General features: G+C 44.2%; 1 protein-coding gene across 2 annotated transcripts; it reads right to left on the bottom strand.

Annotated features, from left to right (window-relative positions):
- Positions 1-705: 705 nt before the first annotated feature.
- Positions 706-18,033, bottom strand: STARD7 (StAR related lipid transfer domain containing 7). Of its 2 annotated transcripts, XM_039872564.1 has the most exons (9): positions 17,429-18,033; positions 9,855-10,063; positions 9,473-9,522; positions 8,024-8,134; positions 7,861-7,943; positions 7,342-7,441; positions 2,720-2,804; positions 1,716-1,910; positions 706-877 (listed from the first exon to the last, which is right to left on the bottom strand). In XM_039872564.1, exons 1-8 carry the CDS (start codon positions 17,731-17,733, stop codon positions 1,726-1,728), a joined length of 1,128 nt encoding a protein of 375 aa, XP_039728498.1. In that variant the 5' UTR covers positions 17,734-18,033; the 3' UTR covers positions 706-877; positions 1,716-1,725. The 2 variants fall into 2 exon arrangements, with proteins under 2 accessions (XP_039728498.1, XP_039728497.1); XM_039872563.1 differs by having other exon boundaries at positions 706-1,910.
- Between the last annotated feature and the right edge of the window lie 100 nt (positions 18,034-18,133).

Raw genomic sequence — 18,133 nt, 5'->3', positions numbered from 1 at the left:
GTGGTTATGTCAGCCACACCAGGAAGGACAGAGCCAGCCCCTGCCGCACTGGTCCCACAAGCAGAAACACCCTTCTCACGCTTTGTGATCAGAGAGAAGCAATAAGAGCACTATGCGAGGTTTCCCCACCCCCATCTGTCTAAAAACAAACACTCTTTTGTACCAATATGTATTTATTCACACGTTTGATAAAAATGTCACAGTTAGAAGTGAAATCATTACGATGATATCAGTAACTATACAGACAGACCCCAAGAGCACAGTCAATTCCCCCAAATCAGAACATGAGCAGCAACAAGCCTCGGTGGCACCTGTGCACTCACACGCCCTCTCACCCATACCCAACGGTCACAGGCCCTCAGCTCAGATGTAACCCAGGGCCTCCCCGCTGGCTTGTCAGGTCCTCAGAAGAGAAACGACCAAAGGAAGAAGCTGGGGTTGCTGGACGCACCTGTACCCTGCCAACGACTCAGAGAAGACAGGACAAGAAACACTGGTCATTTCCTTGGCACAAAACCTCACAGGCAATAAAAGTCGTATGGGCTTGTTAACTTGTGGGTTAGGATCTAAAAAAAGGGAAAATCTAGTCATTCAAGGAAAAAAAGGGAGGCAAGAGGATTTAAAACTTGATCTCGGTCTCCTGTCAGATGGCAGCATGACCAAAAGCCGAATCAGCGAGGCCAAAGTGACACCATCAGATTGTGACTTCGTCTGAACAACGTAGTTCGCTTTTATTTTATATCTGAAGAGAAGGAACTTCCAGAAGAACAAGAGGGCCATGTAAACCACATCCCATTAGACCAGTGTTGGGGAGCGAAATGCACCTCCTCTGCCTTTAGCCATTCCAGGAGGATGGGTCCTCAGCATCCAGTCAAACCTGTGTAGAAAATGCCTGAATCAAAGTGGGGTTTTCTGGACAGCGGACTGTGCAGAAATTCTATTTAACTCCCCAATTCCTACTTTTTGACATGAAGATTAAAAAAAAAAATGGTGTGATGTTTTGAGCATCTCCACTGACCCTATCAAAACACTGATGACAGAGAACACTACTCTCTAAAAGGATTCACTTCCCAGGGCTCTTGGTAAACAGCCGAGGACGGAGATGCCCAGCCTGACAAAGGACAGGCCCACCACCAAGAGCAGCCGTGGATAGTCGAAGGGGTGATATCTGGGAGGCGAAGAGAGAAATTTCTTGGTGCAGACTTTATGTTCCTAAAGGCAGGAGCAAGGTGAGGACAAGGCACTTACATGGCCACACAGCAGTTCACATCCATGCAACACTAGGACTGTGCCAAGAGCACTCCCAAAGACCCCTCACCAAACCATCAACTAGTGACTGCCCTTCCCAGTCCAACCGGGAGGTGGAGGAGTCCCAGTGCTCAGATCCGATGGTGGGAACTGGAATGTGGGCAGAGGAACTACTCAGGGAAGCAAAACAAGCTGTCTCCTTCTGGCCTGAGGTCAGCTTTGTTCCAGATTCGCTCAGTGAAATACTGAATTGCAAAATGCCTGGCCTGAGAATGTGACAACGCCCCACAGAAGCCTCCTCCTTCTGTTTTGATAAAGAGCAACAAAGGCTCTGAATGAAACCAGACAGCAGTTACTGAATTATCTTGCACTGGTGGTTACAGCAGACACCTTCTAATACGTGTCCCCGATCCGTGGCAGAGGGTGAGGGACCGGGGCAAGGCTAGGAGCAGCCTGTCCCTTCTCACCCCAAAGCCTTCACGCATACTCGATCCGAGGAGGGCTGCGGCTGCCCTCGCCCTTCCGCTCAGGAGACGGGCTGGTGGCCTTGGCTTCACTGCCCATCTCCAGTGGCTTAGATGAGATGTAGTCCTTGACTTTGATCTCCATGTTTTTGGCTTTCAGAGTGGCCATGTGCAGCTTCTCCAGGAAATCTGGCATGCCTGTGGGAGAGGGAAATGTGAGCAGGCTGGCAGACAAACCAGCACTGGGCTCAAAATCAGAAGGCTTTATTTCCTTCATGAGAGAGCCCACCCCTCCTCACAGAAATCACAGCCTCAGTGGCAGCTGCCGCTCAGTGTCTAGAGAATGAAAACAATCCGTGACCTCGAAAGCCTTTAAAAAGGGCTCCCGCTCAGGCTACGCGAGTCCCACATGCTCCTTCAGGTGATGAAAACATCACTGATCAGTGGCACAGCCTACATATCTGTCAATCTCATTTAGACAAATGTCACACAGAAACACCTCATCTCCTCTCCATTCTCCCCCTGAAGTACAAGAAACTGCTAGAAGAAAATCACATCAGGGCGCTTGCTGAGGCAAGGGGCTAGAAGGGAAAAGTGCATACAGCATGACACGCGGCCTTTCTTAGGACAGGCGCTGCCCCTTTCTCCAGGTGACTGTCCTACTCCCAGATTTATGCCTACTATGGCAGATTTACGGCCGCCAACACTATCCAAGGAGAAAACGTAAGTGCATCAACATCCACCATCCATATTTAAGGCATTAAGCAGATGTTCTTCTTAAAACTCCTCTCTGCGCACAAGTTCCTTTCTGGGATCCATACTTCCCATCACTCCAACCCCCGCTGGGAGTTTCCTTCGCAGTGTTCAAGCACCAGCTGGGAAGGACGTTTAACATCCCCAGAGGGCTCTGGTGAGACAAGCACTAACCTTCCCGCTGCTGTTAAGAAGCTCAAGAAAAACAAAATGCCCCTCAACCCAGGCTCCTGGGCCTGTGCGCGCCCACTCACCGCTGGAAACCATCCAACTAACACAGTAGCGAGGGAACACGGTCTGGGGATTGTCACTGTATGTCAACAAGTAGTCAAAGCCATTCTGGAAAAGAAGAACAGGGAAGTGAGGGCACCTGGCCCATGCACCACAGCCTCCAGCCCACAAGGTAAGGATGACCCAAGTCCCGGGCATGGGAGCTGACACCTGCAGGCAGCTCGCTGCAAGGCTGGTCCTCGGCTGGTCTGGGAGCCTGGCTCTGAGTGTTCTCCACAGACTGCCGAGGCAGCTCCCCAGGCCCTGACTCCCTCTGGGGCTCTACAGTGTGGGCATGTGCTGGGCAGAGGGTGCCTACATGACCAACCCCGGAAAAAATCTCAGGGCTTAGGCTCTGACAGGCTTCTCTGGGCACTTCTGTCACTGGGAGAAGAATGTGCTTTCGGCAGCTCTCGTGGCAAAGAGAGCACAGGAGGCCTACATGTGGGCCCCTCCAGACTCCACCTGTCTTCCCCTCGTGACCCGCTGTCCTTGCTACACAACTGCACTAGATCTTAGCCGTGAGGACAACTATGTGCTGAGTCTGCCTATGAGCCCTTCTCGTCAATCTCCGAAAGTAGGGGTGGTCCTGGGGACCCCAACACATACCCCTGATGTTTAAAGACCTTAATCTGTACCAAAATGGTATTAACTCTACTGCTACGAGCAGCAAACGTTTTACATAGCGCTTAACTCTGTGGCAGGAACTGCTTCAGCCCGACAACAACCCCAAGAGGCAAGCTCTGTCAGGAAACTCAGCAGGGGTTAGGTAATGTCCCCAAGGTTGCCCCCTGTACTCCTCGAGAGCCAAGACAAGCCCAGGACTCTAGGCGCAGGGCCCACACACCCACTCTCTCTGGCTCAGCTCTCTCGCTGCTGACACAGTGGAGTACAGGGATAAGGAGAGGCACAGGTGTCCTGGCCCTAGGAGACATCTGAGCCACATATGTCCCAACCAAAGGGGACATGTGTGTCTGCACTTCTTGAGGCAGACTGGACGCAACGTCAGGTGGCAGATCTAGACTTTAAACTCTTGTGTCTTTATACTGAAATCTACCTTCTTTTTCCCTGAGTGAACTGTTGAATTATGTTTGAATGTTTGCTATTTGCCTGGCACGAGTCCTTGCCCTCGGGTGCTTCCAATTGGGATAAATGAATACCATAAACAAGCAACAGATGGAATACTATGGAAGGAAAGAGGAAGGGGAAGTAAAGCCAGGACACGGGAAAGGCACTCACCACCAAGGCTGGCGATAGGATAAATGGGTTAAATACATGTAAAAGACTATTCTTCTCAAAAAAAAAACACCTAGACTGGGAAGTCAAAAGAACTGGGTTCTCATCCACTACTTATGTTAAAAAAGGAAGCCAAAACCAAAACAATAGATACCTCTGTGAAAAAGGAAGGAACTGGGTAAAAGAAATAGGAGTATGAGCCAAATTACTCTGAATATGTCTTATGTGATGGTAGAAACACAAACTTCTTGTCATCACATTACTGATCTTGTTGGTATTACTGCTCTGAGGCTGGTGGTGTGTGTGTTCTAGGTAAAAGCAAATGAGTAATTATGTTGAAGGCGATGAGTTGAGAACTGAATTTTTCATCACAGAGAAAGAGGACAGATGTAAGATATAAAATATACATAAAAACTCTACTGTCCTGAATTTGAATCAACATATCCTAAATATTAGTATGCACTTAGAATTTATTTATTCTGAAAAGCCTAAAAACAATGAGCAGGCCAGTGGCTCTGAGCGATCCCAAGGACAAATGGTGGTACTTAAATGATGCTTCCTTAAGAGCACCTAGGGCTCCCTGAAGAAAATGTCCCAGGTTTAGAGTTTATACTACACAAGGTGGAACTGGGACATTCTATAACACCAGAAAAAAAGAGCGCTCCTGAGGTCAAGTCCAAGGACTCAGGCCGGTGAGACAGGCTCCCAAAGGCCAAACATGGGGCAATGTGAGCATCTATAAGGATAAACGTAATTAATAATGAACCAAAGCTAACTACATATGGGTAAATCTGTGAGTTTTTAATGGCATTAGAAAATAAAGAAAAAACTTTACCTCTGGAGAAACCCCAGTTGAAAGAACCAATTCATTATTTTGAAAACCATAATATAAAGGAAACAAATTAAGCATTTCTCTTATTTCCCTTTCCTGTGTAAACTATAGGACACCAAATAGCTGATGAAACCAAATAGCTAAAGTATTTCCACTAATAAATGAAAATAAATAAAGAATGAATGAAGGAATTACAAAATCAGCACTTTGTAATCCTAATGAAACGATGAATCAGAGCAATGATCCTCAATCATTTCTAAATTCACAACAAAAGGGACAATCAGACACCAGTAGCCTTCTAATAAAGTGGTCTTGGCCCTAAACAAACAACCTGAATCTGTTCGAGCCTCTGTATCTACCTACCAATAAATATCCAGGAAATACAGAGCAATAACGTTGGCCTTCCTTTTCCTCAGTAGAGGACAGAGGAGCATGTAAAATGACACTACAGGAACGGTCAGCAAGACAAAGAACCTTGCTCCTCAACAACTACAACCACCAGGGAAAAACGGAGGGATTGATTTCAAGACTCAAGATAGAGGGTGAACAAACTGCAGTGTCTGGGTCTCATTTGGATCCTGACTCAAATAAACCAACTACAAAAAAATTATGGACAATCAGGAAAATCTAACACTGACTATTTGATAGTAAGGGTCATTATGATACTGAGGTTATGTTTTAAAAAACCTCTTTTTGAGATAAATACTGAACAGCCTACAGAATTCATCCATGGGTTCCTCTGTAGCAAAGCTAGGATTTGGGGAAGGGAACAGGAACAGGTACAGAGTTTGGCCATGAGTTGATCACTGTTGCAGCTGGGATGGATACACCGGGTTCTCACTAACTCTTTATTTTCGGCATACATTTCAAATTTTCCATAATAAAAAGTAAGACAAACAAAACACCACACCTTGGCTCAAAGATCTACTTCCCATCAGCCAAGTCCAAACTCAGCTGCCTCTCAGTGTCCTCAGTGCGGGTCAATGTCACTGGTCACTCCTCCCCAAGTGCCTTTCCAAGTAGTCTCGGAGCACTGGGATTCACTCTTTGTCTTTGCTGAGTCATGTCTTCTCCCTCCAGGGCCTTTCTGTTTTCCTCCATCTGTAGTTTGCCTGCCTTTTTACAAGCCCTACCTTTTTCCTAAGAGCTTGCCACAAATATACTGAAAGAATGATACAGAGAATTCCCAGTATTCCCCCACCCCAAGCTAGAGAAGTTACTTAGCAGGTGCCTACTAGATGCACCACATACTGCTAGGAGCTAAACTACGCCTGCCTGCCTCATGCTCATGGTTTCTGAAGGCAGGAACTCAATGCTGGAACCCAAGTCACTTTTTTTCAAATAGGAAATACATGGAGGACAGGTTAAAATTTGAAAAGCCCCATAAAGGAGGAGAGTGAAGCATACGTCTGCCTCCCACACTGTCCCCAGCCTGACCCAGGCTCCCCTTCCCAAAGGTAATTAGCCATGACAGCAGCCTTACTTCTTTCCTTTCCTCTAAAGCGAGGACTTACAAACATTTTTAAATATAGCACACTGTAAATAATCTCTTTTACATTGCAACTGTTTCTCTCTCTCATAGACACACATTCATTCCTACATACTTATGTAACCAAATAAAAATCGCAGGAAATACACTTATATTCTGATAGCTTCTCTCTCTTACTGTTTTCCTTTTTTTTAAAGCTGGTCATAATGCACCAAATTAATTTTGTCTCCCATGAATGGGTAGCAATCCATGGTTTGAAAAATACTGCTCTAAAAATGGTACAGAAGTAAATACCAAAAAAAAAAGGAAAAAAAAAAAATTTCCCAGTAAAAGAGAGCCAAATACCACACTGAGGTGAACCACCACTTTTCTGTCATATTTAATATACCACTCAGGCAATATAAACACAACAACTAGATGAAAAAGCAGAACACCTGAAGAACACAGTTCATATAGCTCTAAAACATAACAATAGTGACAGAGAGAGAAAAAAAATACCATTATAAAGTGAAATAGAACTAAAAACAGCAAGCACTGGAATCAATATGTACACTTAACAGAGATCTGGCCAAAAAAGCAAAAACAAACGCCTAAGTTGAAGAAAATACTTTCAAAGAAAGGTCACAGAATTTTAAAGAAGGCAGAGAATTCTGCTCTAAGGCTTTCATCTTACAGACGAGGAAAAAGAAGTCCAGAAAAACTGTGTCACTGCAGTGACATTCTGATGGAAAAAGGACTCGCCCTAAACCCTAAAGAATGCTGCCACACCAAGCCATCACCTTCTTTGACTGTCCCTCAGCTACATGGGACTTCTTCCTAGGGGTCCCCCAGGTACACCAGCCCACAGTAGAGGCTCCCGAAGTGTGGTTCCCAGACCCCCAGCCTCTGTCTCACTGGGGACTCCTAAAAATGCAAGCGCTCAGCCCACAGCCTAGCATGGTGCTTCTAGAAGCTCCAGTGGGTCCTGAGACCCACTGCCTCCCCAATGCAAAGAAAAAGAAAAGCGTCCCTGGTAATCCATGTCACCTCTTCAATGATGTGAAACTTACCTCGTCGAATGACTTGTGGGGACGGATAACCATTTGGGACTCATAGGACCGGACCCGCACGAACTCTGGGGACTCTGGCACACTGGGGTGCTCCACAGCTCTAGTGAGGGGAAGAGGTAAGGCAGCTGCATGATGTCTGCACATAGCAGCACAGGCACTAAGACTAACAGGAAAAGCTAACTAGCTGGCTCTAATATTTAAAATGTAACACAGGAGTCACTGAGACAAATGAACACAAGCCAAGTTCTAAAACCAAGGCGTGCTCCTTGGTGAAACCTGGCTCACTGGGCTGTGCTGAAGACAGAGCACTTCTTTTTAAAATTATCAACACTAAGAAACTGAAGAAATGGTTTAAAGAAAAGCATGTATCCCTTCCATCTCACATTCTGGCTGAGACAGGTGGGGCCCGGGCTTCACCATAAGGGCCCCAAGAACACGCAAACCCGCCGCAGATGCAGAGAGCATGCATGAAGAACCCAGCTGATGGGATGAGCAGGAACTCCAGGTAATGGCACATACCGCGACACCAACACCATCACATTGTTTTCCTGATCCACGCTGTACCGCCGTACATATACATAATCCCGTGAGTACATCGGATACTGAGGAAAAGGAAGGCCAACGTTATTGCTCAGTTTCACGTGGATGTGACAGAAGGAAAAGCAGGAGTAAAAACACTCACAGGAAAATGGGTTACCCAGTGAAGGACCTCGGAACCACTGACCACGTCCCTCTCGATCACTTCCAGTTTGATGACCAAGGCATCCCACTTCTTTCTATACTCCGTGTCCAGCTGTGGAGACAGAAAAGACCATGAAGAGCTAAGAGATTCAAAACAAAGCTGTCGAAGCTTCTCCAGGCGCTTGGCCTCTGACCCAACCAAGGACCTTGTTCCAAAACAGTGATCGAACCTAAAGGACAGAGCCGAAGAGTATTTAGGAAAGACATGGCTGTGTTTACCATGAATGAGGTTCTTAAAACCCCTTCTTATAGGCCAACACCTTTATTCTGAAAGTGAACCTTAACACCAGAAAAAGACATAAAAAAATTTTAAAATAAAAATTAAAAAATCATAAAATTTTTTAAGTAAAAAGGCAAACCAAAGAACAGTGTGAGGAAAAATACTGTAATGGTTATGTCTGAAGAAGATACAACAGAAAGTGATATAAATCTGTAAGGATGAAACAAGTCTAAAAAGTTTTAACCAGACAAAAAGTACAAAAGTATGAGCCGATGCCTCACACGAAGAAATGCAAGCAGCATATTTAAATTCCTAACATCACCGGTGACTAAGGAATTTCAAAATAAGACACATATCATGCATATCCAAACCAACAAAAATTCCATGTAAATTTTTAGACAAAATTCAGTGCTTAGAGAAAAGTGTGCACTAGCATATTAGAGTGGGTTTTATAATCATCAATTAGTTACTGAAAATCCAGCAAAAAGAATGAAAAGTCCAGGAAGGAAACAATCTTTCCTAGAACTACAACTCCAGGTGACCTGCCTCCCCCAGGAGAGACACTTGTTGCCCCAAGGAGAAAGTGGTCTTTGAACAGACTCTTCATCCTAGTTTGAAACACCCTCACTGTGGAAATGCTCCAGGCTACTAAATCCCAACCACCCGCAGAGGGGAAAACACTACAAAGGACACCGCTGGATCCACATATAAAACAGGATACAAACAGAAGGTTATGTAAGTGTTGAACTGACGTTAAGTTTACTCACTTTGATAATGGTACCATAGTTAGTTAAGAGAGTATGTCTAGTTTTAGGAAATACATACTGAAGGTTTTTGAATAAAGGGCCAGGTATTTAACTTATCCTCCCATTGTTTAGGGGGGAAAAAACCCATAAAGCCTTATACAACACATGAAAGCATCCAAATCCATACCTCTAGCTAATCTTTAAACAGCCCTGTGAGATAAAGGGCAGAATTGGTTTTGTCTCCACTGGACAAAGAAATTAAAAATCAAATGTTTACCCAAGCGTATTCAATGCGAGATGAGGGGTAAGGAGATGGACGGCTGTACCAAAGCACTGCCCGAGTCCCAGAAATTATGCATGTGGGCACTGGGAAGTGGATTTCTAGGCTTAGGGGCTCCAAATCTGGGAAGAAAAAATTTCTCACCTGAACATTGAAGAACTGCCGAGGTGTCACGTCTGTGTAGGTTCCAAAGACTAGAATGACAAGAAAGAATGAGAGATATCTGCTACACCGTCATCACTCGCTTTATTCCTATCACATAACTGCATTTTGATTATAGTACCGACGGATCATAAGGGCAGATTCAGGAGCTAGAAGTCACACTGGGGCAGCAGAGTCGGACAAAGACGACCTAAAGCAAAGTATAGCAAAGACACCCGAGACTCTTATCATCTGGCAGAGGAACACCAACCAACAGTAAACCATGGCAGCTTCCTGAGAAACCACCAAAGAAACCATTTAGAGAGTATAAGGAAGACAAGTCTGGAGCACGGGGCACATTTAGCAGCAGCCAGGCTGGACTCACCTCTATACTGGTAAAGGTGGGTGCCTGCGATGGGGCGCCGCCACAGCTTAAAGTGTTTCTTATCCATCACCATTTCCCACGGCTGCTCTTTGCCCCCTGAATCTTCATTCCCTTCTGTTTGTGATTTTGGTTCTGGAGGGTGCCGTTCAACTCCAGAGCTCTGAAACACAGTTGACATTTCCTCCAACCGTTTCATCTCATCAATGGACCTGGAAGGGAGGAAAACAACAGGCCTGGTGCAGCTGGCTGGAGGCAGCGCTGGGAAATGAAATGTCCACACAAAGACTCATGCAAGAACAGCATGGGTTTAAAATAGCATAAAGTGGAGTGAATGAAAACGTGACTTCCGCATGTGGGTCCTACTCCAACATTCATTAACTAGACTATGAAATTATGTAACCATGACCTATTTCTTAACCCATAAAATGGGGATAATAGGACCTACCTCAAAGGTTGATTGAAAATTAAACTTATACGTGACATGCTTAGTACCTGGCACACAACTGGCCCTTGGATGTTAACTATGAAGGTTTATGACTATGAAAGATCATTTGAAAACTTCTGTCCATTTTTTGAGTTGTCTTCCTATTACATTAGAAAGTATTTATATTTTCCCTCCTCTATTTTAAAGAGGTATAACTTATATACTGTAAGAATCATCCTTTTATGATTCTTACAGTATATAAGTTATGCAGAGAATTCAGTGCTATTTAGTATAGTTACAAGGTTGCGCAGACATCACCACTAATTCCAGAACATGTTCGTCATCCCCCAAAAGAAACCTGTGCCCATCAACAGTCATCCCCATTCCCACCTCCCCACAGCTGCTGGCAACCATTAATGCAGTCTCTACAACTGGCCTATTTGGGCAGTTCATAAAAATGGAATTATACAATATATAATCTCTCGTGTCTGGCTTTTTTCACTTATTTCCAAGGTTCATTCACATTGTACTTTCTTTCTTTCTTATGGCTGAATAATATTCCATGGTGTGGATACATCACGTTTTGTGCATCCATTCATTGGGTGATGGGCATTTAGGCTATTGCCATTTTGGCTGTTATGAACAATGCTGCTGTGCACATTTGTGTACCCGTTTTTGTGTGGATGTAGGTTTCCCATTTTGGGTAGACTCCTATGAGTGGATTTGCTGGGTCATGATCGCTCTATGTTTAACTTTTTGAGGATGTGCCAAATTATTTTCCAAAGCAGCTGCACCATTTTATAGTCACAACAATGTATGAGGGTTTCAACTGCTTCACATCCTTGTCAACACTTGTTATTGTCCATCTTTTAGGTTATAGCACCCGTAGCGGGTGTGAAGTGGTATCTCATGTGGTCTTCAATTTGTATTTCCTTAAAGACTAACGAAGTTGAACTATGTTCATGTGCTTATTGGCCATTTGTGTATCTTTAGAGAAATGTCCACTGTCTGGCTGCCCCCCAGTCCCTGGCAACCACTAATCTACTGTCGCTGGGCGCCTCTCACTTCTTTGTCTTGCCTGGTTTCCCTGGCAAGAACTGTGGTACAATGCTGAATAGAAGTGGTGAGTGCAGACACATGTCTTGTTCCTGATCCGGGGGGCTCCCAGCCTCTCACCAGCGCCGTGCTATGAGCTGTGTTTCTCAGATGCCCTTTATTGGGCTGAGGACGTTTCCTTCCATTCCTAGTTTGTTGAAGGTTTTTTGTTTTTTTGGTCTTTTTTAAACATGAAAGGAGGCTGGATTTTGTCAAATGCTTTTTCTGCATCTATTGTGATGGTCATGTGGTTTTTGTCCTTTACTCTTTTAATGTGGTGTACTAACCTGATTTTTATGTGATAAACTAAACTTGCTTTTCTGGGATAAATCCCCCTTGTTCATAGTATATAATCCTTTTTATGTGTTGCTGGATTCAGTTTGTTAGTCCCGGACTGCATAAAGGTTTAAAACATTCAAAATAATACCATATTATCATACTATGTGTCATTAAAATCATTTAAGGATGCAAATATGTATAAAAACACAGATGGGAATAAAATACAACAAATTGAGATAATCTGTGGGGGAAGAGATTTCGATTGGAAAGGGTACAGAGAAGGCTTTATTTACAATACTTTATCCTTAAAAATAACTATTTGTAACACTCATGTTATTCTTTAAACCTTTTTATATATCTGAAACATTTTATAATTATTGTTTCTAAACATGGCTTTTACTTTACCCTTAACCTTTAACTAACGGGAAAGAAAGACTGTTGACATCTATGTCATATACAACTCTTCCATGATTCAAGACCAAGGAAGACACCAACCACTGATACACTGTGTCTGTAATGCCCTTTCACGTCTCTTCAACCTTCAAAAAAATACAAGGTTCAAGGGTAACTTCTAGGCAGAGTTAACCATATACATTTACTTTTATTCCTCTATAGAAATATATCATATTATAATTAATCTATCTTTATATCTGCCTTCCTTAATAAATTATAATTCCCTAATGCCCCAGAATCTGTCTTTTTCATATTTTATTCCAAGCTAACAGCAAGTGCCTGGTAATCATCAGCCATTCGACAAATGTTTACTGAATAAATTAAATAAATAAATATAGAAGTAGGCCTCAACAGTTCAAATTGTTATTAAAAGATTACATTATTACATTACTTTAAAAACAAAAAATTCAAAGTATACTGGCAACCCAAGATTAAAAGTTTAGAACAATACAAAGCGACAGTGAGTGAAGAGATCATGTTTTAGTCCTGGCTCCACCAACCAGCTGTGTGATCTCATGCAAGTCATTTTACCTGAAAGCCCCTTCCTGTTCTCACTTGTAGAGTGAGGACATTATTTCTTGAAGGTTTCTATTAGTTCTAAAATTCTATTGTCTGAATTTTAAACTTTGGACTTAGATGAAAATATTTCCATAGGGAGACATTTGTTGTTCTGACTGCCTGAAATCTTTTTTCTTCTGGGGAGAATACCAAAACAGGTGGGATGCAGCCTCCTTCTCAGCTAGAGCACAACTGCTCATTTATTTAAGCAAGGTTAATCAGAGCTTTCCAGTCGAGGCTTTGAATTCTGAGGAAGCAATAGGAGGCACAGGGCCTTCCGGAGACTATTCAGCGATCCTGACGGAGCTGAGAGTGGGCAGTGCAAACGATCCAGAGGGAACAAACCAGCAACAACACGGCCCTAGGATTACCCCCCTGGGTTGGTCTCGGTTGCTCTCTTGGCCAGCCTGTACTCTGGCCTTCTAGTCCTTGTTCTAAGTGACCTAACACCTTTCTGATTAATTCCTTTTTGGCTTAAGTTAACCAATATCAGTTTGTTTGCAACCAGAACTCTAGCCAGTACAAATTACACTGATGTTCTGATGAGAAAGATTTAACCATTAAGAAAGTTTTAATTTGAATTAAAAGTTGCAAAATAGGATTGACCGCTACCACTGCAAACACACATAGAAACAGGGAAGGAACTTTAGGCAATGAGATCTTCCAGAGAAAGCAAAGTAAAACCACAGTTGTATTTGCTGGCAGAACAAGTCAGGCATCACACAGTGCCCATTATTTCAGGACTAGTAAAACATCCTTTAATTAAAAATAGGCATCATTTTCAAATATCATTCTTATGACGTAATGAAGAAAGGCAAGAATATGTGAAAACACATCAAAGGCTCATTAAATTACACAGGAATAAGGTTTTAAGAAAATTAAAGTATACAACTATAAGCAATATTTTTAACGGCCTAAGACTCCTCGTGGTACAGAGCCTCTGATCCATTGTTTAATCTGCCTCTCATGCATAATTAAAGGACACTAGGTGGCCTTGGTTAAAATTATGAGATTAAGTTCCTAAGGGGGTAAGAAATGTCTTGTGAAGAAACGACATGAATGCTGGAGCAAGATCGCCTCATGAAAACGTAAACGACTGTTGTCCTCAGGTTCAAAAATCTCAGAAGGGCCTCAACTGCGAAATGCTGGCATGACAGACGTAATGAGCATGCAGGTGCACAAAGCTAGTCACTCTGCTGCGATGGAGGAATGGGAAACCTCTCACCGCGTCTTCACAAGATTTGTGCCAAATCTCATTTGGGCCGGATGGGTGTCCAAACCTTCTTATCCAAGAGACTTAAACAAGCAGTAGGGGAGAAAAGGACAAAAAAGATTATTCTCCAAATAGTAACAGAACGAGCAGATTGATAAGAGGATCAGGGAACGACAGCCAATGCTCCTCTTCCTCTAAAACGAGAGTCATTTCAATATTTGAGAAAGGCGGGACTGAGCTATGGAAACTGAAGACATAAACCCATGAAGACAGAGTAAGTATAAGCACATTTGGCTCATCTACGGGGTGCTGCCTCAGTGCAGAGCCTGGCATAAGGCTCCAAAATGATTCAAAGAAAGCCATCCCCATAATTAGCAATTTCAGCAAGACAAATGACTCATTTCACAGACTCCCCTCCTCAAATTCCAAACTACTGTCAAAGTTAGAGACTTTCAAGGACAACTGTTATGGGACACACCTAGAAATAAAAGACATCACCTAGCTCACTGCAATTCTGGGCCAGCTGGTTAATGAAAAATAATAAAAATAATCTCAGCTGGTTAATGGAAAATAGCGAAGACGATCTCAAAAAATTCAAGTCTGCTGTTATATAGTTAGTTCTGAGGATCTAAGAAGGGTACATCAGCAAAATACCCACAAGTGACAGTGGTTAAAAAAAAAGTTCTTTTAAGCCAAAAGGGCTTTTTATTGACCAGGTTATCAAGTTAACAGCATACTGAAAGGTTAAAAGTATTCTGGATGCCCTGGAAGACAGAAATGGGAGAAGAGCCAATGAGACTTGCTTGGCACTTATTTACTCAAATTTCTAGAGCAATGAACTGTAACTTAAAAAACAGGGAGGTTGATGGAACATTTTTTCCTAGCCTTTCATATTTCTTAACTTCCTTCCTCTTTCTGTTTCTGTAAATTTTCCTTATGTTCCAAAGCAATCAAATATTACTAATGCGTCTTTCCCTAAGGTTTGCCCTTCGCTCACAGGATGCCAGCTGAAAGTTTACCTTTTTTGTTTAATTGAAGCCAATTGGGTAAGAATACCTGACCAAGCAATAAAAGACCTAATTTCTACACCTGGCTCCCTTCTTTTCTCAGATGTTCTTCCTGTTGCTAGATTAATGAGATCCTATTTATTAAGATGTTCTGAAGCACGAGAATAAAAAGCAAGGTTCTTCTTCATTCTGAATAGACATAATATTTTCTGAATAGACAAATATTTCATTATGAATATCATAAGAAAAAACACACACCACTTTAAAGCACACATGCAAAGAGACATCCTTTACACACCCCATCACTGCTTAGCAGAGACAGCAATAGCAAAATTAGCTTGTACCAGGACAAGTTGGTACAGCAACAGCACAGAAGAGCCAAAGGCTGTGATTTAGGGTTCATGGAACAATTATGCTCTTCTTCCATTAACGATGAAAGAAATGCACTTGTCCCCAGGCACACTGAACTGTGCTCCATTATGGAAGCTACCCAAAACCATCTCACCAGAACAAACAAAATCCAAGACATTCTAAGCTAGCTATGACAACCTCAGCAGTCCCTCCGTTAAAGCTAATAGAATACTTAAACGCTTAAGCAAAAAAGTTCATCTGGACCAAGAATATTTTATTCAATAAAATATAAACATGATGAACTATCAGAACGAAGACCTATGGAACTACCGCACAACCAAGGTAGTTGAATAGCATATTATTTGCCTCCTTATTGAGATAACATTTTAAAATCCTCAAAATGGAAAACTTGATCAAATTTTAAGTCTATGACTGAATTCAAGCTTGAACAGAACAGTGAAATGTTTAATGACAGCTTTTACTATAACCCTGGAGAGGGTCAAAAAAGCCACCTTAAGTGTTCTGATGGCCTTTATCTAAGCTTCTGAAAGTCCCAAGCCGGTTAACTCAGGGCGCTATCCCTTTAGGGGTTGGATTAGAACCAAAAGTGTTTCAAATGCCTCCAGGTTGTGAGAGACAAGTAAAGGGAGGGAAGTGAAAAGAATCCTGGGCCCGGTCATCAACAGGTATGACCTCCGTGCCTCAGTGGATCGTGGCTACAGTCGACTCAGATGTTACTCAGATGTTTACCGCTTTCACTTTCTAACTTGTTTTCCCCTCTAGCTCCTGCAAATGGGAGACCTACTAAACAGAGGCTCCAAGACACGTGTCCACAAAAATGCATAAAGTTGGCCAAAGAGTCATCTGCCACAACACCATTCAGCTCCCACCACCATTTGGGGCCCAGCAGCCCTTATCTGATCTTTCTCCTCTTCCCCAAAGAGGTCCAACTGGGAATTCCTTTCAGACCTCACCACTGTGGAACATGGATATTTCATCATCAAAAACAGAATAAAAATTCAAACAGTTAATTGATGAATTTTTCAATTTAAAAGTTTTCTTCCCCTGAATATTTTTATTTCTGAGACTGTTTCATTAGAACAAATGGACAAGTAGCAAAAGAATATCAGAAACTAGACTGTGCTAGCTTAACTTTTTTGTGAATAAGGTTATCTATGGTTATGATTTCAAATGGCATTTGTAAAACAGTCACCTGTCCTGTTAGGAAAAGTATTACTAGTTCTTCAGATAAGCTTGCATTTACCCACAACTCAGTGTTGCACAAGTAGCTGCCTGGCATCTGGGTGCTTGCTACACCTCCAGTCACAGTGTTAACTTTACTGAAGTGTTTCCATTTTTAACTGAACCAAAAATGTGAAACAACAGAAGAAATATCTGGAATAAATAGACTTGTGTGGGATTTATCCAGGGAGAGGGCAGTCTTAGGTTTCTAAAATCAGTTTCAGAGTTGGGGGGGTGGGGAGAGAGAGTGCAGTTTAAAAACATCTATTAAAAAGAAAATACAGAGAAAATTCAAGAACTAAAGCAAAGCTTCCCTCGTGAGATTACTTGAAAACTGTTAACGGCTCAAATTTCGAACCACAAATAAATTCAATCAATGGTACTGCACTTTTCATGCACAAGTTTTGATGATGACAGCAAGATTTCAGAGAGTAATGCAACAGTACTCTCAAAGTCCCATAGTAGCAAAACACTGACCTAATTCTTACAGGTTAAAGTGTCTGGGCTATCGGTTTGTCAGGAGGACAAAATCCCTTCCAGCCTCATCATTCTGCCACCAGAGTCACGAGAGAGCGCTCCTCTCCTGGCAGGTCCGACCAAGTCCCATCTGGAATGAAGTAAACTGCACGACTATCCCCTTAGGTCAAGTTCAAAACACGTCTTGAATTTGCACCTTCCTGGCTGTCTTAAAGATGAGGACACGCCTTCAGTAGCTTTTACTTTTTACAATGTTTCTTTAGGGTCCTACTCCCTATTCGAAGCCTCCTCCCTGCACTAACATACACGTCCAGCTGTTTCAAGCCCCGACAAATCAAACACACAGAAGCCATAAAAAATAAAATAACGCGTCTTGCTGAACAGGATCCAGCTACCGCACCGCCGCTCCCAGGACCACCTGGGGCGACCCCAGGTCCCACCCACGCCACTCGTGAACGCGCGCTCCCGCGCCCACCTCTGTAGCTCCTCCTCCTGGATTCGCTCCTCGTCCCACACGAAGACGCCGGCGAGCGCCGCCATCACGCCCGAGGCATGGCCCGCGCGGCCGCGCAGCCGGCGCCACAGGCGGCCGAGGAGGACGCGGCGCGCGCTGTCCGAGTAGAGGCGGCCGTAGAGCTGCGCGATCTGCTGCGCTCGCCGCACGCGCAGGCCCGTGACGAAGCGGCACTGATTGGCCAGCAGGGCCAGTAGGCCCCCGCCCCGCAGCCCCGCGCGCGCCGCCGCCGCCGCCACTGCGCCCGCCAGCCTCCGCTGGAACATGTCGTCCGCCGCGCGCCCAGGGCGTAGGAACGACCCTGGGAAGGCGCCGCGGCCTCCAGCGACTCTCCTAGTTGGCCGGCGCCCACCCCGCCATGTCTCTCCGCCGCAACCGCCTGGGAGGTGTCCCCTTTGAGGAGGTAGCCTAGGCCCGCTGCAAGAGACGCTCCCGGGCCCGGGCTGCGAGCCTGGAGGGCGGCGGGCACCAGCCTCCTGCGTGTGGACCGCGGCGTGGACCGAAGCGCGCAGGAAGCAGCGAGGCGGGCGGTTCGGTCCCGGGTGTTCGGCGTCCGCCACACACGCTGCCCGCCCGCAGCCTACTCCGGTCGCCGCCGCCTGGGCCCTGATTGGGCGCCGCCTCGATTCCTCGCTGTTGGTTGGCCCCGCCAAGTGCTTATCCCCG

Source organism: Pteropus medius, unplaced genomic scaffold (genome assembly GCF_902729225.1).
Source record: "Pteropus medius unplaced genomic scaffold, Ma_sr-lr_union100, whole genome shotgun sequence".
Lineage (NCBI taxonomy): Eukaryota > Metazoa > Chordata > Mammalia > Chiroptera > Pteropodidae > Pteropus > Pteropus medius.
Note: the sequence above shows the minus strand (reverse complement) of the source record. Positions and strands in the feature narration are given on the sequence as shown.